This window comes from Plasmodium falciparum (genome assembly GCF_000002765.6).
Source record: "Plasmodium falciparum 3D7 genome assembly, chromosome: 14".
NCBI lineage: Eukaryota > Apicomplexa > Aconoidasida > Haemosporida > Plasmodiidae > Plasmodium > Plasmodium falciparum.
The window spans coordinates 2,708,890-2,731,900 of NC_037283.1; the positions used below are offsets into that span (position 1 = coordinate 2,708,890).

The 23,011-nt window shown below is 16.9% G+C and overlaps 5 protein-coding genes across 5 annotated transcripts; 3 read left to right on the forward strand and 2 right to left on the reverse strand.

The window, feature by feature from the left end:
* Positions 1-528: 528 nt before the first annotated feature.
* PF3D7_1466300 (26S proteasome regulatory subunit RPN2, putative) lies at positions 529-4,303 on the forward strand (the record flags this gene model as incomplete). Its single annotated transcript, XM_001348770.1, has 3 exons — positions 529-3,819; positions 3,904-4,031; positions 4,204-4,303. 3 exons carry the CDS (start codon positions 529-531, stop codon positions 4,301-4,303), a joined length of 3,519 nt encoding a protein of 1,172 aa, XP_001348806.1.
* A 1,651-nt stretch (positions 4,304-5,954) lies between these two features.
* PF3D7_1466400 (AP2 domain transcription factor AP2-EXP) lies at positions 5,955-8,396 on the reverse strand (the record flags this gene model as incomplete). Its single annotated transcript, XM_001348771.1, has 1 exon — positions 5,955-8,396. The coding sequence occupies one exon, from the start codon at positions 8,394-8,396 to the stop codon at positions 5,955-5,957; it is 2,442 nt and encodes an 813-aa protein (XP_001348807.1).
* A 7,939-nt stretch (positions 8,397-16,335) lies between these two features.
* On the forward strand, positions 16,336-17,392 carry PF3D7_1466500 (conserved Plasmodium protein, unknown function; the record flags this gene model as incomplete). The annotated part of the gene is made up of 6 exons (XM_002585431.1): positions 16,336-16,445; positions 16,569-16,633; positions 16,850-16,909; positions 17,006-17,016; positions 17,157-17,226; positions 17,331-17,392. The coding sequence occupies 6 exons, from the start codon at positions 16,336-16,338 to the stop codon at positions 17,390-17,392; spliced, it is 378 nt and encodes a 125-aa protein (XP_002585477.1).
* Positions 17,393-17,910: 518 nt separating this feature from the next.
* On the reverse strand, positions 17,911-18,753 carry PF3D7_1466600 (enkurin domain-containing protein, putative; the record flags this gene model as incomplete). The annotated part of the gene is made up of 1 exon (XM_001348772.1): positions 17,911-18,753. The coding sequence occupies one exon, from the start codon at positions 18,751-18,753 to the stop codon at positions 17,911-17,913; it is 843 nt and encodes a 280-aa protein (XP_001348808.1).
* A 1,727-nt stretch (positions 18,754-20,480) lies between these two features.
* Positions 20,481-21,922, forward strand: PF3D7_1466700 (60S ribosome subunit biogenesis protein NIP7, putative; the record flags this gene model as incomplete). The annotated part of the gene is made up of 6 exons (XM_001348773.2): positions 20,481-20,536; positions 20,728-20,814; positions 20,914-20,959; positions 21,160-21,315; positions 21,446-21,598; positions 21,881-21,922. 6 exons carry the CDS (start codon positions 20,481-20,483, stop codon positions 21,920-21,922), a joined length of 540 nt encoding a protein of 179 aa, XP_001348809.2.
* Between the last annotated feature and the right edge of the window lie 1,089 nt (positions 21,923-23,011).

Below are 23,011 nucleotides of genomic sequence, written 5' to 3' on the forward strand. Positions count from 1 at the left end.
TGATATATTATATATATATATATAACATTTCAAATAAAAGAAAATAAAATTAAAATGAAATGAATTAGAATATTTAATTTAATAAAAATAATATTAATAAAATAAATAAATAAATAAATAATTTATTTTTTTTTTTTTTTTTTTTTTTTTTTTTTTAACATTTATATATAATTATCTAATTGTAATTTTTATTGAACTTTAATAAATGAATATATAATATATATATTATATATATATATATATTTATATATATTCATGATAAAAGAAAAAAAAAATAAATAAAAAAAGAATTATATATATATATATATATTTATGTATAAATGAAAAAAGAAAGAGAAAGTATATACTTATATAATAATATTTAGATTAATACTTAATAACTAAGAGTTATTATATTATATTATATATATATGTGTTTATAAATTATTTTTTTGTTTTTCTTATTTTTTTTTTGGTATAATATAATAGCATTAGAAAAAGAAAAAAATATATACATATACATACATATATAAATAAATTTTACAAAAAATGAGATTTGAAAATCAGTTTAGTAAACATGATATCGTTACGTCCGCCAGTGGTGTAATAGCATTATTAAATGAAGAAGAAACAAGTTTAAAGCTTTTTGGTCTAGAAAAATTAAATGCAATAGTAGATGTATATTGGCCAGAACTCGCTGATTCTATATTTAAGATAGAAGAATTATGTGAAGATGAAGATTTTGTTGGTAGAGAATTAGCTAATTTATTGGCAAGCAAAATATATTTTCATTTAGAAAAATATTCAGAAGCTTTAAAATATGCATTGTGTGCTGGTAAATTATTTAATATTAAAGAAAAATCACAATATGTTGAGACCATGTTAGCGAAATGTATAGAGAAATATGTCGAAATCAGAGAAATGCAATATGACATAGATTATAACAATCAACATAATATAAATGATGGGATTACTAATAATAACGATATTTTTAATGCATACAATAATAATGATTTAGTAGAACTTAATTCACACAATGAACTTTTAAACAAGGAAACAGATATATTCAGATTTGATATTAATAATGAAATTAATCAAAAAATGGAACTACTTGTTGATGAAATGATAGATGTGTGCATAAAAAGTAATGATATTAAAGAAGCTTTAGGTGTTGCTTTAGATGCTAGACGTTTAGATAAAGTAGAATATATAATTGCGAATGCAGAAAATAAAATAGAAATTTTAGCTCACTCAATTAATAATGAGAAACATATAAATATGAACAAATCATTTAGAAATGAGTATTTCAAATTATTAGTAAATTTATATCTTTCATTAAGTGAAGAAGAATTAAAAACCGAATATATTAACTTATGTGAATGTTTATATTATATAGATGATTATAAGAAAGTAGCTGAAATTTTATTGAAGTTATTACATAATTATCATTTAATGGCATATCAAATATCATTTGATTTAGTAGATTTTGAAAATAAAATATTTCTAAGAAATATACTAGGACAAATAAAGGAAAACTTAATACAAAATAAAGCATATTATTTTGGTGAAGAGTATTTTGTTACAACACCACAAGAAGAAAATAATGATGCAGATAATAAAGAAAATGAAAGTAATGCAATAACGAATGAACAACAAGACGAAAATAATAATGAAAAGGAAGATAAAGATAATAATGATGGTAAAAATCCTGAACATAATGATGATAATAATAAACCTAATGATAATCTAACAAATGATGAACCTACCTATAATAATAATGATGATAAGGCAATAAATGATGGCAATGATAATGATAATAATAATAATAACAATATTAATAATAATAATAATAATATTGTTGAAGATGTATTGAAATATATCAGTAAAAAACATATATTTTATAATAAAATGAAAAAACTCTTATATATATTAACAGGAAAAGTTACAGGAAATTTATATATAGAATTTTTGCATCGTAATAATCATGCAGATTTAATTTTATTAGATACATATAAAAATATAGTAGATTCAAGAAGTAGTATTACTCATCATGGAATTGTTATAGCACATGCACTAATGCAAACAGGAACTACTTGTGATGTTTTTCTTCGTTCAAATATTGAATGGTTATCAAAAGCAATTAACTGGGAGAAATTTTCAGCAACTGCTTCTTTAGGTGTTGTATATAAAGGACATGTTAACGAATCTTTTATGGTTTTATCTACTCACTTACCTTATAATGATGTATCAACAGAAATTGCTAATAATATAAATGTAGGACTTGCTCCTAGTGGTGTATATTCAGAAGGAGGTTCTTTGTATGCTTTAGGTTTAATTCATGCAAATTATAACACCAATGACAAGAAGGTAAAGAATTATCTAATGTCTCAATTAAAATCAAATATGAATGATGAGGTATTGCAACATGGTTGTTGCTTAGGTTTAGGTTTGGTTTGTTTAGGAGATAGTAATGATGAAAATACGTATGATGAACTAAAAGCAATTCTATATTCTGATTCAGCCGTTGCTGGAGAAAGTGCTGCTTATGCTATAGGTTTATTAAAATTAGGTAGTGGTGATGATAAATGTATAGACGAATTATTGGCATATGCTCATGATACACAACATGAAAAAATTACAAGAGCATGCAGTATAAGTTTAGGTTTCGTTATGTTCCAGAAAGAAAGGGAAGCAGATTCATTAATTGAAGAGTTAGTAAGTGATAAGGATGCTATTATAAGATATGGTGGAATGTTTGCTATAGCTATGGCTTATTGTGGTTTATCAAATTGTAATAAACATATAATAAAGAAATTATTACATTTTTCAGTGTCAGATGTTAGTGATGATGTTCGAAGAGCAGCTGTTATAGCTTTAGGATTTGTATTATGTAATTCACCAAATCAAGTACCAAAATTTTTAAATTTATTAATTGAGAGTTACAATCCTCATGTACGTTATGGAGCTGCATTAGCTTTAGGTATTGCTTGTTCTGCAACAGCAAATGAGGAAGCCATAAATATGCTAATGCCTTTGTTAACAGACACAACTGATTTTGTTAGGCAAAGTGCATTTATATCATTAGGTTTAATTTTTCAGCAATCGAATGAACACTGTAATCCAAACTTTAAAAAATATAAAGAGGAAATAATGAAAATTTTATCTGATAAACATGAAGACATCATAGCTAAATTTGGTGCTATAGTAAGCGCAGGATTATTAGATATATGTGGTAGAAACGCTATATCTACCTTCTTTACAAGAAGAGGTAATATTATAAGACCACAAGCAGCTGCTGGTTTTTGTTTATTCAGTCAGTTGTGGTACTGGTTCCCACTAATCCATATGATAAGTTTAACGTTCATGCCAACATGTTTGATTGGATTGACGGAAGACTTGAAGGTACCTAAAAATTTTTCTATCCTTTCAACAAGTAATAATCAAAATTTTGATTATCCTTCCTTTTTAAGTAAGGAAAAAACTCAAGAAAAAAAAGAAACAGTAACAGCAGTGTTATCTACAACTGCTAAGAGAAAAACTTTGAAATTAAAAAAACAAAAAAATGATAGCAAGATAACAAAGGAAAGAACAGCACAAGATGATAATAGTTCAGTATTATCAGATGGAAAATCTATGAAGAACTTAGAAATTTTAAGTACAGCTGCTACTATTGGTCAGTCTAGTCATGTTTCCCATGCTGAAAGTGTTGAAGGAAGTGCAAACGATGAAAACAGTCATGATCATGCGCAAGATGGAAGTAATATTTCTAATGTACAGAAAGGAAAAAAATCCGAAGCCAAAAGTAAAAGTGGAGCCAATGAAAATTCTAATAATAACACGGTAAGGAAAAAATATATTAAAAAGATATTCATATAATATATATGTAACATTTATATATGATTATTTTATATTTTATTTTAATAGGTCGATATGAAAAATCCCTGTAGGGTTATCAAAATGCAAGAAAAATATATTGAATATATACCAAATAGTAGATATATCCCTGTACTTCCAACAAGAAAATCTGGATTTATTATGCTAAATGATATAACGTACAAAAATAAAATAAAATAAAATAAATTAAAAATAAATAAATATATAGAATAAATTATTTTATATATATATATATATATATATATATATATATGTGTGTGTGTTTGTGTGTGTACATATATTAAACATATTCACATTATTTATTTGCACCTTTTATAAATGTATTTATAGGCCTTTAGAACCATCAGAATGTATTGAAATAAATTTTGAAGAAACGTCTAAAAAAGAGGCACCACCCTTTGAACCATTTTCATGGAAAGAAGAAAATTAGACATTAAAATGAAATATACATATATATGTATATATATGTTTAATATTTTTGTTATATTTATATGAAACATATTAAGTATTAATAATATAAAGAAAAACTTCTTTTACATTCTTTTTTTTTTTTTTTTCTTATTTTTATTTTTATAAAATAAAAAATTATTGATTTTTTTATTTTTTTTTTTTTTACTTCAAACTTATAGAACAAGAAGTTACATATGTTCAAAAATTTAGTGAGCAAAATAATATTTTGAAAAAAATTTAATATTTAAGATTTTATTAAAAATAATTATGAACTTATTAAAAAATATATATATAATATATTTAATATATTAAAATGTTTATATGCTATTATATTTTTTGAAATTTAAGAAAATTAGATAAAAAACCTAATAATGTTAAATATAACGTACTTTTTTTAAAAAAACTTATATTAAATCTAATATTTTCATATAATAATAGTATTATGTAAAGTTAATAAAATATCATAATATATTTTTTATTAATTCACTTAGTTTTTTTTCTTTTTATTTTTTTTACTTTTTAATTTATAAATGGATTAGTAATGCTTTATACAAATTAAGATATACAAAATACATTACAATTAAATATGTATATATATTTTTTTAATAAGAATTTTCTTTTATATATAATAGGAGAATAAACAGGAACAGCTAAATATGATGTTTACTATATATGCTTTAAAGAAAAAGAAATTTCGGAAAGAAAAAAAAAACATTCTTACTAAATTTTATAATTTCCCATGAAAGGGATTAATATAATAATATTATATATATTAAAATCATAATAATTTAGAAATATATGCAAAATATCTACAATTATTAAATATGGAAACTATTTAAAATTATATATACGATTTATAGAGTTTTGTTATGTTTTTTAGACATATAATATAAAAAACAGATGAAATAAAAAAAAAAAAAATTTTTTAATAAATAATTAAAAAACTAAAGCTTTTAATAATAAAATAAAAATTAACATATATATATATATTTTTTATGTAATAATATATACATTGATAAATTCAAAAAAAAAGTAAAAAAAAAAAAAAAAAAAAAAAAATGCAAATAAATATTTTAATATATATATAACATATTATATATATATGTTTAAAAATATTATTGTTTAATCATAATAAAAAAAAAAAATATATAGATAAATTTATAAAATATCTACACATATAATTATTTTATTTTATTCTTTTTTTGTTTTTTTTTTTTTTTTTGAAGAAAATTAAAATCATAGTTTTTCATTTTTTATTTTTCATTTTTTATTTTTCATTTTTTATTTTTTTTATTTTTTATTTTTTATTTTTTATTTTTTATTTTATTTTAATTTTTTTTCTTTATCATAATTAGTATAACTAAATATGATTAAATTGAATATAATTTAAAAAAAAAAAAAAAAAAAAAAAAAAAGATTGGTAAAAATACATTTAGTTATAATATAATAATAACATTTTGTGTTATTAAAATTATAATTACATGAATTATTATAATATATATATAATAGATAAGTATATGTTTGAATATACACACAACATATATATATATAAATATATATATATATATATATATATAATAAAAAATACAAATAGTTATTATATTTTTTTAATTTTTCTGTTCTTTTATTTTTTAAGATTCAGAATTATCATATGAATTTGACTTGTTTCCATTTAAATTCATTTTTAAATCATTATTTATCCATTCAAAGTTGATAATACTGTTTAGTTTGGTACATAAATTATTTTCTATGAAGGAGGAACTTAAATTATTTTTTTTGGAAGACTGATGTTGTTGTTCTAGGGGCATACTTAAAGAATGAGAAGATAATAATTTTCTAGTTGAATCTTTGGATGTTCCTGTAGTACTTTTTTTTTTATTATTGTTAATACATTTTGGTGAATAATTACAATTTTGTTTTATTAAATTCAATTGGCTATGCATATCCATATTAATATTTGGCTGGTTTTGATAACTAAATTGATTTTGTATATCTTGTAAATTTGGATTATTGGAATATTGTGAAGTATGTGAAGATTGTTTTTGGTTCATATCTATGGTTTGTGATAAATGTTTTGGATTTGTTGATTGAGAACTAGTTCCATTATTATTTTGTGAAATACATAATAAATTGGAATCTCCTAAGTTCCTTCCACTATTTCCATTAGAATTATCTAAAGGCGTATCATTTTTATCAATGCTATTATTAATTAAGTTGTTATTAGAATTAGGATTCCAATTTAGATAATTTTTATAATTTTCATTTTGAGAAGAGGAATTAGATTGGTTATAATAGACACAGAAATGATTCTTTTGATTTCTCAAATGTGATGAACAAGAACATGGCATATTGAGATCAAAACTATTTACACTATCTTCTAATAAATCATTTTTTCTATTATTAATATTAGATGTAGTTTTTTTTCTTTTGCTTAATTCCATTTGCCCTTTAAGACTATGATCAGGTGATGTTGTATGACATAAATCACAATGGTTATTGTTTATATTATTACACAAATTATTATGTGATTGTCTCAATTGATTTATCCATGCTGAATTTTCATGTAATCGAAAATTTAAATCATTTCCAATATCATCATTTAAAGAATCTAAATTTTTCCCATCTTTCATATTATTATTCATACGATGAACCATATCCATTATATTTGGTGATACATTTCCTCTATATAAATCAAAATTATAATCATAAAAATTAGATATATTTGATTGGTTGTTATTATTTGAATCGTTATTTCCACTATTACTATTATTATTATTATTTTCAAATATATCATTGTTATGACTTGATAGATACATATGTTGATTTTGTGATGAATTGCTATTACCAGAATTAGAATTATTATTGTTATTGTTGTTGTTCTTGTTGTTATTCATATTATTATTATTATTACTATTATTATTACTACCACTATTATTGTTATTATTAGTATTATTATTATTATTATTATTATTACTATTATTATTACTACCACTATTATTGTTATTATTAGAATTGCTGTTGTTCATATTATTATTATTTCCTTGTGGCCCGTTCATAAGAATATTACTTCCTTGTAAATAATGCTTATCGATATTTGATATATTCATGTTCATATTATAATTTTGCCTAAATAACACATTCATCAAGTTTTCTACATCTTTATTATGTAAACCAACATTATCATCAAGATTTAATAAATCACTTACACCAGTATTCACATTCCCTTCATGATAACCCATATTATTTCCATGAAATAAATTCGAGTTGAAAATTAATTCATTCAAGTAATGTAAATTATTACTACTATTATTATGGCTGTTACTACTATTATTGTTGTTATTCGAATTATTATTTCTATTATTATTTAAACTACTATTCGAATTATTTAATAAATGCATATTATTAAATACCTGATTCTGCATATATAATTCATTATGATCTTGCATATTCTTAAGTGGTCCACTTAATCCAGAATGATTATTCAAAGAGTTAAACATATTATTTCTTTCGTTTGCTGACATATTAAAATTTCTGTTTAAACTCTGCATATAAAAAGCTGGATTCATAGACATCAACTGCATGTGTAAATTATTATGAGCATTCATACCATTCATACTGTTTCCAAGATCACTATTGTGTAATGCATTGAAATGTTCATCATTTAATTGTTTGCTTTTACTTCTACCACCTTTACCTTTTCCAGATTTTTTTCTACCATTATTCTCAACAGTCTTCATAAATTCTACTGCTGCTAGTCTTGCTTTTTCTTTATCCATATTAAAGTGTTTTGGATGAAATGTTCTACTTCTTCTTGATGCACCATCATAGAAAAAAGCTAGCCACGCACACATACGCTTATTCCAACTAACACCAGGATAACCAGATGATGATGTAGAAACCTTTTCTTCTTTTTTTATAACCTTATTATTTGAACTAGCACCTCTAGGTCTTCCTACTTTTTTCTTTGGTTCAACTACTACTGTTTCAGCTGCTGGTTCTTGGCTAACATTATTTTCCATTCCCAACATATTAGGATTAAATTTTTGTTCATTATTCATATTGTTATCTTCCATCCTTTTTAATAAAATATTACCATCAAAATAAAAAAAAAAAAAAAGAAAAAGAATAATAAAATAAATAATATATAAAATATATGACGTTAAAAAAAAATATATATATAATATAGACTGCTTATTTTGTATTTTTCTTTTATATATATATATATATTAACAAAAAAGTAGAATAATGAAAAAAATAAATATACATATAATAAATAATTAAATAATATATTACTATATTATTGTACGTTAAAAAAAAAAAATATATATATATATATATATATATATAAATAACTAAATTAAAAAAATATATACATACATATATTATATGTGTACATTCTTTAATTTTTATAAAAGCATAAAATTATTACAAATTAGTATATATAAAAATACTCATATCTTAATTAAGTATATTTAAATATAATAATTTAAATTCCAAAAAAAAAAAATAAAAAAAAAAATTAAAAATTTATATCACATAATATAATAATAATAATAAAGTAATAAATGCTATATATTATAATGTTTAGAAATACATATATATATATATATATATATATATATATATATTCTTTTAAATGAAAAAAAGTAAAAAGTAAACAAAAACCGATAATATATATTCGATTATTGTAAAAAAAAAAAAAAAAAAAGAAATAATTCTAAAATACATATATTTTATAAATATAATGAACATATGTGTACATATATTTTTTAAATTAAAAATTATTAATATATTATTATAAATATTAATATATACATGTATATATATATATATATATATATATATATATATATATATATAATATATATTTACAAAAAGTATTATATTATAATCAATTTAAAATTTTCATATATATAAAAAATATATTTATTATTTAAAAATAATTAAATTACTCCTCATATATTTTTAAGAATTCTATATTCTAAATAAAATTAAAATATATATATATATATATATACAATTCATATTTTTTTTATTCTATGATATTCAAAGAATGAGTAAAATAATAATAGTAATAATAATATATTTCCATATATATATATATATATAAAATATTGTATGTAAAGAAATAAAATTGTATAAATATACAATTTACAACTATATGAAAAATAACTATATATATTTAAAAGGTATTTATTTCAAAATAAATAAAAGAAATGAATGAAAAAATAAATACAAATTATATATTATATATATATATATATATATATATATATATATATATATATATAAATTTATTATTTTTAAATATACAAGATTAAATAATAATATCTAAAAAAAAAAAAAAAAGATATGTATTATAATAATAATAATATATATATATATATATATAATATCATCCATATAAATATTACATATAATTTAATAAAAATTATTATATACACATTTACACATGTAGTTATTTATTATTAAGAATAATTTATAAAATAAAAAAGAAAATAATGATTCTTATGAAATAAAATATTTTTAATAATATATAAAAAAAGTAACATAAATATTGTACTTCATTTAATATTTTCTTATATTAATATGTATATATATATATATATTTATATATTCATTTACTAACAAAAAGATGAAGAATAAAAGTGTGTTAATAATATATAATATTTTATAATATATGTATTCATAATTATATTATATATATTAAAAGAACAAAATAGACACAAAAGTAAATGAGCATATAATTTTTTTATTTAAAAAATACAACTCAGTTTGACAAACTTGTGTCTAAATAAAAAATAAAATAAAATAAATAATGTGTAAATAAATATATTATAATATAAACGTTTAAATATATACAAATAAAATAATATAATTACAAATATATTACGTAATCAAAAATAAATATATTTTAACACATTTTATTATATATAATCATAATTCATATAAATATATATATATATATGAATACATGTATAGAAAATATTTTTAAATATATGTAAAAAATTATTTTAAATATTCACATTATATTATTTTATTTATTCATTTTTTCCTCGATGCAATTTAGAAAAAATATACACACAGCCTAAACATGCATATAAAAAAAAGAATACGCCATTGTGAAATTAATAAGTTCTTTCTTTCATATTTATATTATACATATGAATATATATTTAATAAAAAATAGCAAATGATAAAATAATTTAAAATAAAATAATATTAAAATAACAAAATTATATATGAATATATATATAATTTATTCAATATATAAATATATAATATGAATATTAATAATTTACAACCATACACGTACAATTAAAATATACATATATAAATATGTACAAATCTAAGATAGTGTACATTTATATATATATATATATATATTAATAAAATAAAAATATTTCTTATCATACATTTTTGTTGTGTACTATTTTTTCCCACCTTTATGAGAAAAAAAAAAAAATAAAATAATATATAAATAAAATAAAAATGAAAATAAAATCAAATAAAATAAAATAAAATATGAATATAATATGTAATACAAAAATTGTTTTAATACGTACTTTTATTCCATATGAAAAAATACATGTAATTTTTAACTTCTTAATGATAATTTAAAAATTTCAATGTAAACACATACGTATATATAATATAAACAAATATATAAAAAACAATAAAAAAAAAAAAAAAAAAAAAATTGAATATGTAAAATATGCAATAATATATCACGAACTTACTACTATATTTAAATATATTACATATATAATATTATATGTTATATATATATAAATATATATATATATAATAAATATTATATAAACAATATTTTTTACATATAATATTTTAAATACTAATTAGGTATATATAAACGTACTCACAATATCATATAATATTATAAATATATATATATATATATATATATATATAATATAAAAATTATTTAAAAATATGTATTCACATTTATAGATATATATATATATATATACATGTAGATCAAATTTTACATTATTTTAGAAAAAAAAAATATTACATTAAAAACGTTCAACTCTTTAATAATTATAATATTAACAGCTTTGGTATGTATTATACATCTATAATATATAGTTAATAAATCATGCATAAAAAAAAAAAAAAAAAAAAAAAAAAAGCATGTATAAATACATATAGTTTGGTTTAAAATATTATATTATAATTATATTATAAGAATATTTATTTATATATATTCAAAATGCATTTCTTTTTTTTTTTTTTACAAATTTTACATGAGTTACATATACATATCTATTTAAATATATTTCTCTCTATTTTTACATAAAATCATATATATTTTTTTTTTTTTTTTTAAGTTTTTATAAATATTTTATTTATATATATAAAATTAGTAATATATATATATTTATTTATTTTTTAAATTTTAATAAAAATCCAAATAATTGAAATTTTATAAATATTACAAAATATAAAAATATAAATATATATATAATTATATAAAAAAAATGTAAAAAAATAATTTTATATATATATATATATATAATTATTTTTATTTATGATATATGTAATAATAATAATATATATAAATATAATATATTATATGTATAATATGTATATTTATAATATATAAATATATATATATATATAATTATTATATAAAATAAATAAATAATATGTTATTATATTATGAAATTTATTTGTTACTTTTTTTATGTATAATATAATTATCTATATATATATATATGTATATATATAAAGTACGCAAATTTATAATAAGTATTTTTTTATATATGAATACTATTATATATAAATTTCATATATGATAATATATATATAAAAATATTATATGCTTATATAAATTATAATAATATATATAATAATTGTACAATACGTATGTTATATATAAATATAATGTATATATTATTATATGTAAATTATTAAAACAATATAAAGATATATTGATAAATATTATATACTATAAAATACAATATATATTTTTCATATACATAAAATATTATATATATAAATGATATATAATATTATTTTTATTTCTCACAGAATCTTCGTTTTATGTTTTCCTTTCTCACCGTTTCCTCTGCATGCGTGGTTTTAATAAAATTATATTTTGCATGCAGGCCTTTTTCTTAAAATAGAGAAAATGAAAAAGTGGATCAATAATATATACAAAATAAGGTATATTTTACAAATATAATAAAAAAGAAAGAAAATGTAACAAAATTATAAAAAATATATTTTACGTAATAAATATGTTTAAGTAAAAATAATTAAGACAATATTTCAAATTCTATCATCATTTTTAATAAATTCATAAATACATCTATATAATTATATATATATATATATATATATATATTATTATGTATTTTTACATTATATTATATATTTGAGGTTTTGGAAATTTAAATAAATTTAATCATAGTATGCTTAATAGTAAAAATAAATGAAAATGAAAATAAATAAATACATAAATATGAGACAACATTTATAAAATAAATTAAAAAAATGATACCAAAAAAAAAAAAAAATAATAAAAAAAAAAAAAAAAAAAAAATGAATGATTAAATAAATAAATAAATGAATAAATAAATAAATATTATTTTACGTACATATTTATGAAGTATTATATTTATAGCTACCTATTTTTTTGTTATTAAAAGTACATTATATGCTAGTTAATATTACAAATGTATGTAAATTTGTATACTTATATATATAATTAGCTATATTATAATATATAGAATATTAAATGAAATATGAAAAAAAAAAAAAAAAAAAATGTAAATAAATCAATTAAGGGATAAAGGTAAATAAAGGAATAAAAGAAATGATAAGAAAGAATGATATAAACAAATAACATTAGAAAAAATCATTTAAACATCATTACATATATAATTCTGATAAAACAGTAAAATTAGAAAATCCAAAAAAATTATATAAGCAAAGAAAAAAAAAAAAAAAAAAAAAAAAAGAATATTACATATATTTGAATATATTATAATGTATCATATAATAATTTCCTGTTCACACGATGAAAATGTTTATCCATTCTTTTTTGTTTGGAAAAAAAAAAAAAAAAAAAAAAAAAGAATATTACATATATTTGAATATATTATAATGTATCATATAATAATTTCCTGTTCACACGATGAAAATGTTTATCCATTCTTTTTTGTTTGGAAAAAAAAAAAAAAAAAAAAAAATGAAAGAAGATATCTTATATTTACCTTATATTGTATATAAAATTATACATATAAATGTAATATATGTAAATAAATATGTACTCATTTATTATTTTATAAAAGAACATTCATTATAAAAATATGTTTTCTGTAAAATTCTTTTTAAAATTTTGATTATAAAAATATACTTAAAAATTTTTTATTTTTTATTTTTTATTTTTTTTGTTAATATATATAAATATATATTAAACATATTTTAAAAAATATATTAATAAAATATAAGAAAAAATAATATATTAAGGTTCAAAAAATATATTTCTATTTAAAAGCATTTATGAAAAATGTACACACATCAAATGCTTATATATTTATAAAAATCTTAAGTGTATTATTATATATATAATAAATATATTTTACAGTTTTATTAATATGCATATATTATCTATATATTATAAATATATAAATATATTAATATATATATATATATATATATATATGCGGCTCAGTATAATATGAATAGGATTTTTTTTTTATTTAATTTATTTATTTTATTCATTGATTATCTTTTTTTTTTTTCCTAATATAATCACAAAACATATAACTGAGTGGTAAAATAAATTTACTTATTTACAATTATTTCTTTTTAATAAATAAGAACCAATCCATAGATAAACTGTTAATATGTATTATTGCATAAATCTGCGTATAAAGATAAAAAAAAATAAAATAAACTTCATTAACACTGATATAATCAAATAACTTCTTATGTAACATATCCTAAAAATTAAATAATATTACATTATAAATATTACACACTTTATAAAATAATAAGAACATTCTTTTATAATATATATATATATATATATATATATATTTTTCTTTTCTTTTATCTTATATTTATTTATTTAATTTTTTTTTTTTTTTTTTTTTTTTTTATTACATACACAGCAATGCAACTATTTCACTAATGTATTATAGGGGCTTAAAGGTGTATAACTCATATATAAATAAGAAAAAAAATTAATAATTATATATGTATTATATATAATATATATAATATACATAGAAAAAAAATATCTTGTATAATTCGAATTTTTTTTTAAAATATACATTTTATATAAATAATTATTATTATATAAAATATTATTTAATTATATAAAACTCTTATGTAACTAAAATTATATATATATTTTAACGAATATATGTACATAAAAAAAAAAAAGAAAATACTTATATTAATATAGTATCAAGGTAAATAAAATATATATATATATATATTAATTCTCTATATATTCTGAAAATATATGGATTTAAAAAAAATTATTTGTACTTAAAAATTTTATATTTTCCTAAATAGAATATTATTAATCATATATATATATATATATATATATATAATAAGTATACTCTTTTGACAAAATATTTAAATATTTTAAATCAAAAAATATATATTTATAAAAAAACATTCCTTCTTCATTTCTCTTTTTTTTAATGGCCACATATATATATATATATATATATATATATATATGTAATATGTGGTATTCCATATAATATCATTATTTAAAAAAAATATATATATTTTAAAATGATTTCATTTTTTAAAAAGAAAAGAAGAAAACACCTAGAAAAAAGTTTATTCCATTTTAAAAAAATATATATTATTTTGAATGTCTAAAGGAAGACCATATTAAAAATAAAAAAAATTGAAAAAATTGCAATCCTATTTTTCAATTCATTTTATTGAATATTGTTTTCTATTATAATGTTTTATTTATGTATTATTTTTTTTTTATATAATTTCGTATGAGTGTTCTTTTTATTAATATTTATAAATCAAATGTTGAACACATATATCTAATTATAAATTTTCATAATTTAATTTAAATATATGCTGATATAAAATTTCTTCTACGTCTTTTAAAAGAATAAATAAAAAAAAAAATTTCCTACACATGATAATATACATTTAATATAATGGGGGGGAAAAATATATATTTTTCAGTTCTATCTCTGATTAAAAAATAAAGGAACACACTTGATCATATACATATACAAAAAAAAAAAAAAAAAAGGAAATATAATACCTATATTTATAAATTTACTTATTTTGGTGATTTCATCATCTAGTTTTATGGTGATAAAAATGATAATATTTATGTGTTGTTAAATATAAACATATATATATATATATATATATTTGTGGCTCATTTATTATATAGGATTATATCCTAATATATTTCATCTTAATTATAAAGAATTAATGGAGTTATTTTTTATTAAAACTGGTACAATACATTATTTTCACAGGTATTACATTACAACATATTACATAATACCACTTTTAGGAAATTTCCTGAGAATAGATACTTTTATATATTCTTGCATAGAATATATAAATATATATATATATATAATATGCCTTATATAAGTTTTTATTATAATTTTTTTTTTTTTTCATTTCACATTTGCAATATATTGATAATTCGTATATACACCTCAAAGGAATATATTATATACCAACCATATACATTTATATATACATATATATATATATATATATATATATATATATATATATATAGTAATTATATTCTTATTATACCTAAAAAATTATATTATTTCATTAAAAATATGTGTGTATTCATATACTTCGTATTAGTATCATTTATCATTTCTTAATATTAATGATATATTTTTATATTCACAATTTTGTATATATAATAAATATTATTAAAATATAGATTATATCAGGGAAATAAAAAAAAAAAAAAACAAAAGAAAAAAAGTATAGAGTAGAAATAAAAATAGAAATATAATGAAACTTATATTGTTCTTTTTATTTTACTGTATTTTTAAAAATACTGTTCTGCTTCAGAGAACAAATGACATACCTTTAATTAATTATGAGATGATACCATTAAGAAGGTTGAGAATATATATATTTAATAAAAAAATAGATATTTTATAAATTGAAATATTATATATTTATATAATCAAAATAAATTTTATTATTTATATCTATATAATTTATTCTACAAATTTTAAAAGATGGCAGGTGTCTAATAAGGAATTCACAAAATTAAAAGAAAAGTTAAAGATTTTTATAGCATCAGGTATAAAATATATATAATATATTCCTCATATTTTATTATTTTTTTTTTTTTTTTTCTGTATCATGGGAAGAATTATAACCATTATTATTTTACCATATTTGTGCAATAAAAATTATATAATATTAATATAAATAAATAAATATATAAAAGTATATATTTATATCTTTCATAAAGTAAATGTATTTTTCATTCTTCTTTTCAATGTATATTTTTTAGAAATTCAAAAAGATAAATCAATATTGCTTCGAAAATATTATAAGGAATTCTACATTATAGGTGCGGTCACTTGATATATTAATAAAAACATACAAGTTAAAAAAAATGATTACTTGTTTTTGTTTAACATATATTTTTTGTCTTTTTTCTTAATAGATGATAATAATGTATAGGAGAGAAAAGAGAAACATTTATATTATAAAAGGATAAAATAAAATAATAGGAATAAAAAAACATAAAAACTGTTGTATATTTGAAAATTGGGATATTAAATATATATATATATATATATATTATTTCTTTGTAGAATGATATAGCACCTGTTGAAAATTTATATGAAGAAAAAAATAACAATATTTTGAGAAAAAAGGTGTCAGGTAAAATACAGAATATATATAATATGGTATTGTAAAGTTATAATCATATTTATAAATATATATATATATATATATGTGTGTGGATATATTATTTGCTTGTGTAGATATTAATGGATTGAAAAATGATAAAACAATTGATGTGAATGGTCCAATATTATTGATATGAGGATTATAATATATATATTATATATTTTGTTCTTTCCACACACAAATACATATATTGTCATTTTGTTGTAAGGATTATATTATTATCCTCTCATACGATATTATTTTTTTTTTTGTTATTAATTTTTTTTTATATAACTAGAACATATATATATATATATATATATCAAATTATTGTATATATTGAATTGTTTTTTTTTTTTTAAAAAAATATAAAAAAAAGATAACGAGAGTAATATTTTATACATATATATATTTAATTTCATAATAATATTCATCTTTTGGTGTCATATAACATATGTTTTCCTTTTAAGTATAAGATCATTCATATATTTATGCACATATGTAGATATTCTCATAATATGAATAAATAAGAAAACAAAATATTTAATTACAAAAAAATTATATCATAAAAAAAAAAAAAAAAAAAAAAAAAAAAAATTATAAAATAATCAAATAATAAATAGAATGATTTAAAATAAATTTTAAATATTAAAATATTTTTATACGATATATTTTCTAATAAGTTTGATTTTCTAGTTTTAATATATCTTTTTCTAATTGGTTCAGCTGTTTTTCATAACCTTCTTTTTTCTTCAATTTTCTGACTGAATTAATATCAACTACATGTGATATTTTTAAGTATTCTTTATTAATTTCATTATATTTATTTTTTAATTCTGCTAATAAGTAATCTCTTTTTTCTTTTATTTCTCTAGTAATTTTTTCCTCATCAATAATATCTTGTTTTTTTAAATTTTCTTTTTCTTTTAATTCGTCCTTAATTTTTATAAGATAAGGACTAATCTTTCCATAATCTTCTTTACTTAAAGGATCATCGTCGATTAAAACTTTTCCTTTTTTTTTCTTTTTCTCAACAGGTTTTGAATTAATTACTTGCACAGCATTATCATATATATAATCGATATCTTCTGTAATATTCATTAAGGGTATATCATTACGATCAGGTAAAGGATCTTTATATTTTTTCTTTTTCTTTGACACTGTTAACAAACTTGGGTTTTTCTTTTTTATTTCATTTAAAGAAGCTATCATTTGATTTTTTTCTCCTTTTTTCAAAACTTTTTTTTCACAACTAGTTTGTAATTCTTCTATTCTTTTCTGAACGGATACCTTTTTAATTAATTCTCCCGTGGGGTTAGATACATTATATCGCTTTCCTCTTAAATTAAATGTAGAATAACTTGGAAGTAAGTTAGGGTCATGTTTAGATTTGTACAATATTTTCTTTATTCTTGTTTCTTCACTACTCTTTATTATACTATAGGCATTATCATCGTCTAATGTCATCAGTTCAAATAATTTTTCGTAATTCTCCATTGTAGTTATTTGTGGCAACATAGTGAAATATTATTTCATTGCTAAAAAAAAAAAAAATATAAATAAAAAGCATAAAAAAAAATAAAATAGTAGAAAAAAAAATTAAAAAATTAAAAAATTAAAATTTTTCAACGAGAGCAATAAGAAGAAATAAGACATAACACACTTCTATATGTAATAAATATTTATATGATAACATATGAGCGTATTTTCATATATAATGTTTTATATTTTTCATATTCTATATTTCTATAAAATATAATCAATATTTTGATAAAGCTTTTATTTATAAAATATGGACAATATTTTAATATAATCCTGTCTGTCTAGCTATGTATAAGATATTTTTTATTCATAAAGTTATAATAATATGCAGTTAAAAAATATTTTATTTTTTCTTTTTTACAGGAGGAAAAATGTCTAAAAGGATATATATTTTTGCACATGATATAGAGAGAAGGAATGCCAGAAAAAAAAAAAAAAAAAAAAAAAAGAATATAAATAAAAGAAATATATAAATTGTTTTGATAAACTACTATAAATGGATAGTGATATATTATATATATATAATATATGGCTAGACAATTATATAATAAATAAGTAGAAATTTCTTATGGTTTGATCTGCTGAAATTTTATATATAAATTTCCTATTGAATCCCATTTTATAACATTAAGAAATGAAAAAGAGGAACATTATTATTTTTTTTATATAAATATTTTTCATTTTTTTTTTTTTTTTTTTTTTCTTATAAATTACTATAACCTTAAATTCATATTAAATTACAATAGAGAATCTTTGTTCTTCATATTATTAAGAAGAAAAGGGTTTATTATATATTTTTAACAAATTAATAATAACTTTTACTTTATTTTGATCTCATAGATTATTCGTTTATTTTTAAGGAATATATAAAAAGAAAGTATTAGCATGATTTATACTCTCCATTTGTCTTTATATTAATTTATATATTATAATTTATATTGAATCGGTAGCACATATATAATATATTATATGTATAATATAAATATTACATAATTTAATACTTACAAATATTATATATATATATATATATTTTTTATTACAAATAAATGAATATATAAAAAATGAAGATAATCTACATATAATATATATATATATATATATATATATATATATATATATATATTTATTTATTTATTTATTTATTTTATTTATTTATATACATATATAAAGTTCTCTATAATAATATTTGTTATTAATTTTTCATTAGATTACATTTGTATATATAAATATAATTTTGTTCATCTATTTATAAATATATATTACAGAAAAAATGTTAAGTACATAATGAAAGATTGTAAAATAATTATTCATTAAAAAAATAAAGGGGAAAAAAGAATAATAATAGAATAAAATTATAAGGATATATATTAATAATTATGAAACGTTATAGAAAGTAATACAAGTAAATAAATATAGTAATTTTTTTTGTGTATAAAATTTAATTCCATGATAATTAATTGTATAGAAAAAAAACAATAATAATTAACAAATATTAAATATATATATATTATTATATATATATAATATACATATAATTATTATATTATCATCATTTATATAATGTTTTTCCTTTAATATAACAAAAAATTTAAATAAATAAATATATATATAATATATATATTTATTTATATATATCTAATTAATTAATTAATTAAAATAAAATAACATAACATAAAAAAATTTGGTAAATTCTTTTTTTCAAAATGAGGCCTTTAAATGATCAGGAGACTATGATTGTTTTTAAGAAACTTTCCAAATTGTAATTTCAAAAAAAAATCACGATTTCAACATATTATGAAATATGAATATATGATATATATCATGAAAAAAAATAAAATAAGAGATTTTTTATTTTATACAAAAGGGTGATATATATATATATATATATATATATATATATATATATATATAATAATTATATTTATTTTATTTTCTTATTATTTTTTTTAGTGTTGGAAATAATCTGTTAACAATGTTGTCTTATAGTAACGAAGAATATATATTAAGATTGCATAGATCAAACGTATATTTTGTTAGGTACAACAAAAAAATTATAAAGCGAATAAATGTATTGTATGTATATATATATATATATAATTATTTATTTTTATGCCATATATCTTTTTTAATTTGTAGAGCTGACGTGGCCAAACAAGCTGAATCATTAAATAAAAATTCACTGGTAAAAATATACTGAAATGTATTTATGTACATTCATAATTATATATTTGTATAAAGATTATATATATATATATATATATATATATATATTTGAACTAATTATATTATATTATATTATATTATATTATATTATATTATATTATATTATATTATATTATATTATATTTCACTTATTTATTTTTATTGTTTACGTTGTTTTAGATATCTATGGGAATATGCTTGGGAAAATTTACCAAGACGAATAATTTTTTCATAAAAATAACAGCTATATCATTTTTAAACCAGTTTTGCATTCATAAAATTTGGTTAAAAGAATCAGGGGAAAAGAACTTTTTATTTGGAAATAATGTGTTAAAGGTTAATATTAAGAACTTGAAAGATATCCTGAATAATATGAAAATATTATGGTGAAACGTTATAGTTTCTAACTTTATATATATATATATATATATATATATGTGTGTATATTTTTTTTTTTTTTTTGTAGAGCCATTTATTAAAAATTAGTGATAACATAAAAAAAGGAGATGGGATAATGGTTTTGTCTATGAATGATAACCCTATAGGTTTCGGTATATCAGTACGAAACACACAAGATATTAAAATCTTAAACGTTACGGATACTGTATTAATTCATCAGGTATATAAATATATATTTATATAAAAAAAATATAAATTTAAAATTATGTATTTATAAATATCTTAAAAGTATTATATATGTTTACTATATTATAATAATTAAACATATATATATATTATATGATATAATATATATATATATATATATATATATGTCTTATATTTTATAAAATATTATTTAAAGAATATATTTTTTTATATGTTTTTTAGTCTATAAATTTTATATTATTCATTACGTATTATTTTTATATTTATATTTACATTAACTTCGTTTCCTTTTTAGAGTGATATCGGTGAATATTTAAGATGTGAAACAGCCATATAAAAAAAGAAATAATCAAATAAATAAAAAAGATGAATCCTTTTTATTTCGTATTTTTTAAAACATTTATGTGTAAAAAATCTATTATTTATTTTTATAATTTTTTTTTCGTTATAAAAATAATTAACTATAATAATTTTTTTTTTTTTTTTTTTTTTTTCTTTATAATCCTTGTTTTTGTTTCTTTATTAACATATTATATATATATATATATATATATATATAATGTATGTATTTTATATATATATTTATATATTTCCTTTTTATATTAATTAAAACTTAAAATTTTTTTTTTTAAAAATAATTCCTTTAGCTTTTCTTTCTTATTGCTATAAGTTATGAATGCATATTTAATGTTCTGAATTTACAGAATTTTTAATAAAACTTTTAAAGTGTATGTACATTTATAAACGTCTTTATAGATAACCATAATATTATTTCTTTTATATATATATATATATATATTGCTTATAAAAATAATATGTATTCACTTTTAATTTGACAATTTAAAAAATAAATATTTTTTAGTGTTCATACACTGATTGAAAGTGTATGTACCGTATTTTAAAAATATATATATAAATAGCTTAAAATGTTTATAAAAATCATTTTTATTAACAAATAATTTTTTTTTCTTTTCACAAATATTCTATAAATATATATAAACATAATAAAAATATATTTATTTTTTTTTTTAATTATTAATTTTTTTTTTTTATTTATTTTTTTTTTTATTATTATTTTTTTTTTTTTTTATTCTTAATATGAAAAATATTTAAAAAAAAAATATTTCAAAGATAACATTAAAAATGTAATCTAGATTTAAACAAATATCTTTTTTTTTCACAACATCAAAAAGTAAAATTAACAAAATAATAAAACATAAAAACTTTTATATATATATATATGTATATATAATAATATATATATTATTGGTTAATTTTTTTTTTTTTATACGTTAATTTTATATTTCTATACTAATAATATTACATTTTATACTTCTTTTATATTTATATACATATTACATTAAAAAAAATATATAAAATAACAAAAAAAGTATTTTTTTTTTTTTTTTTTTTTTTTTCTGAGTAT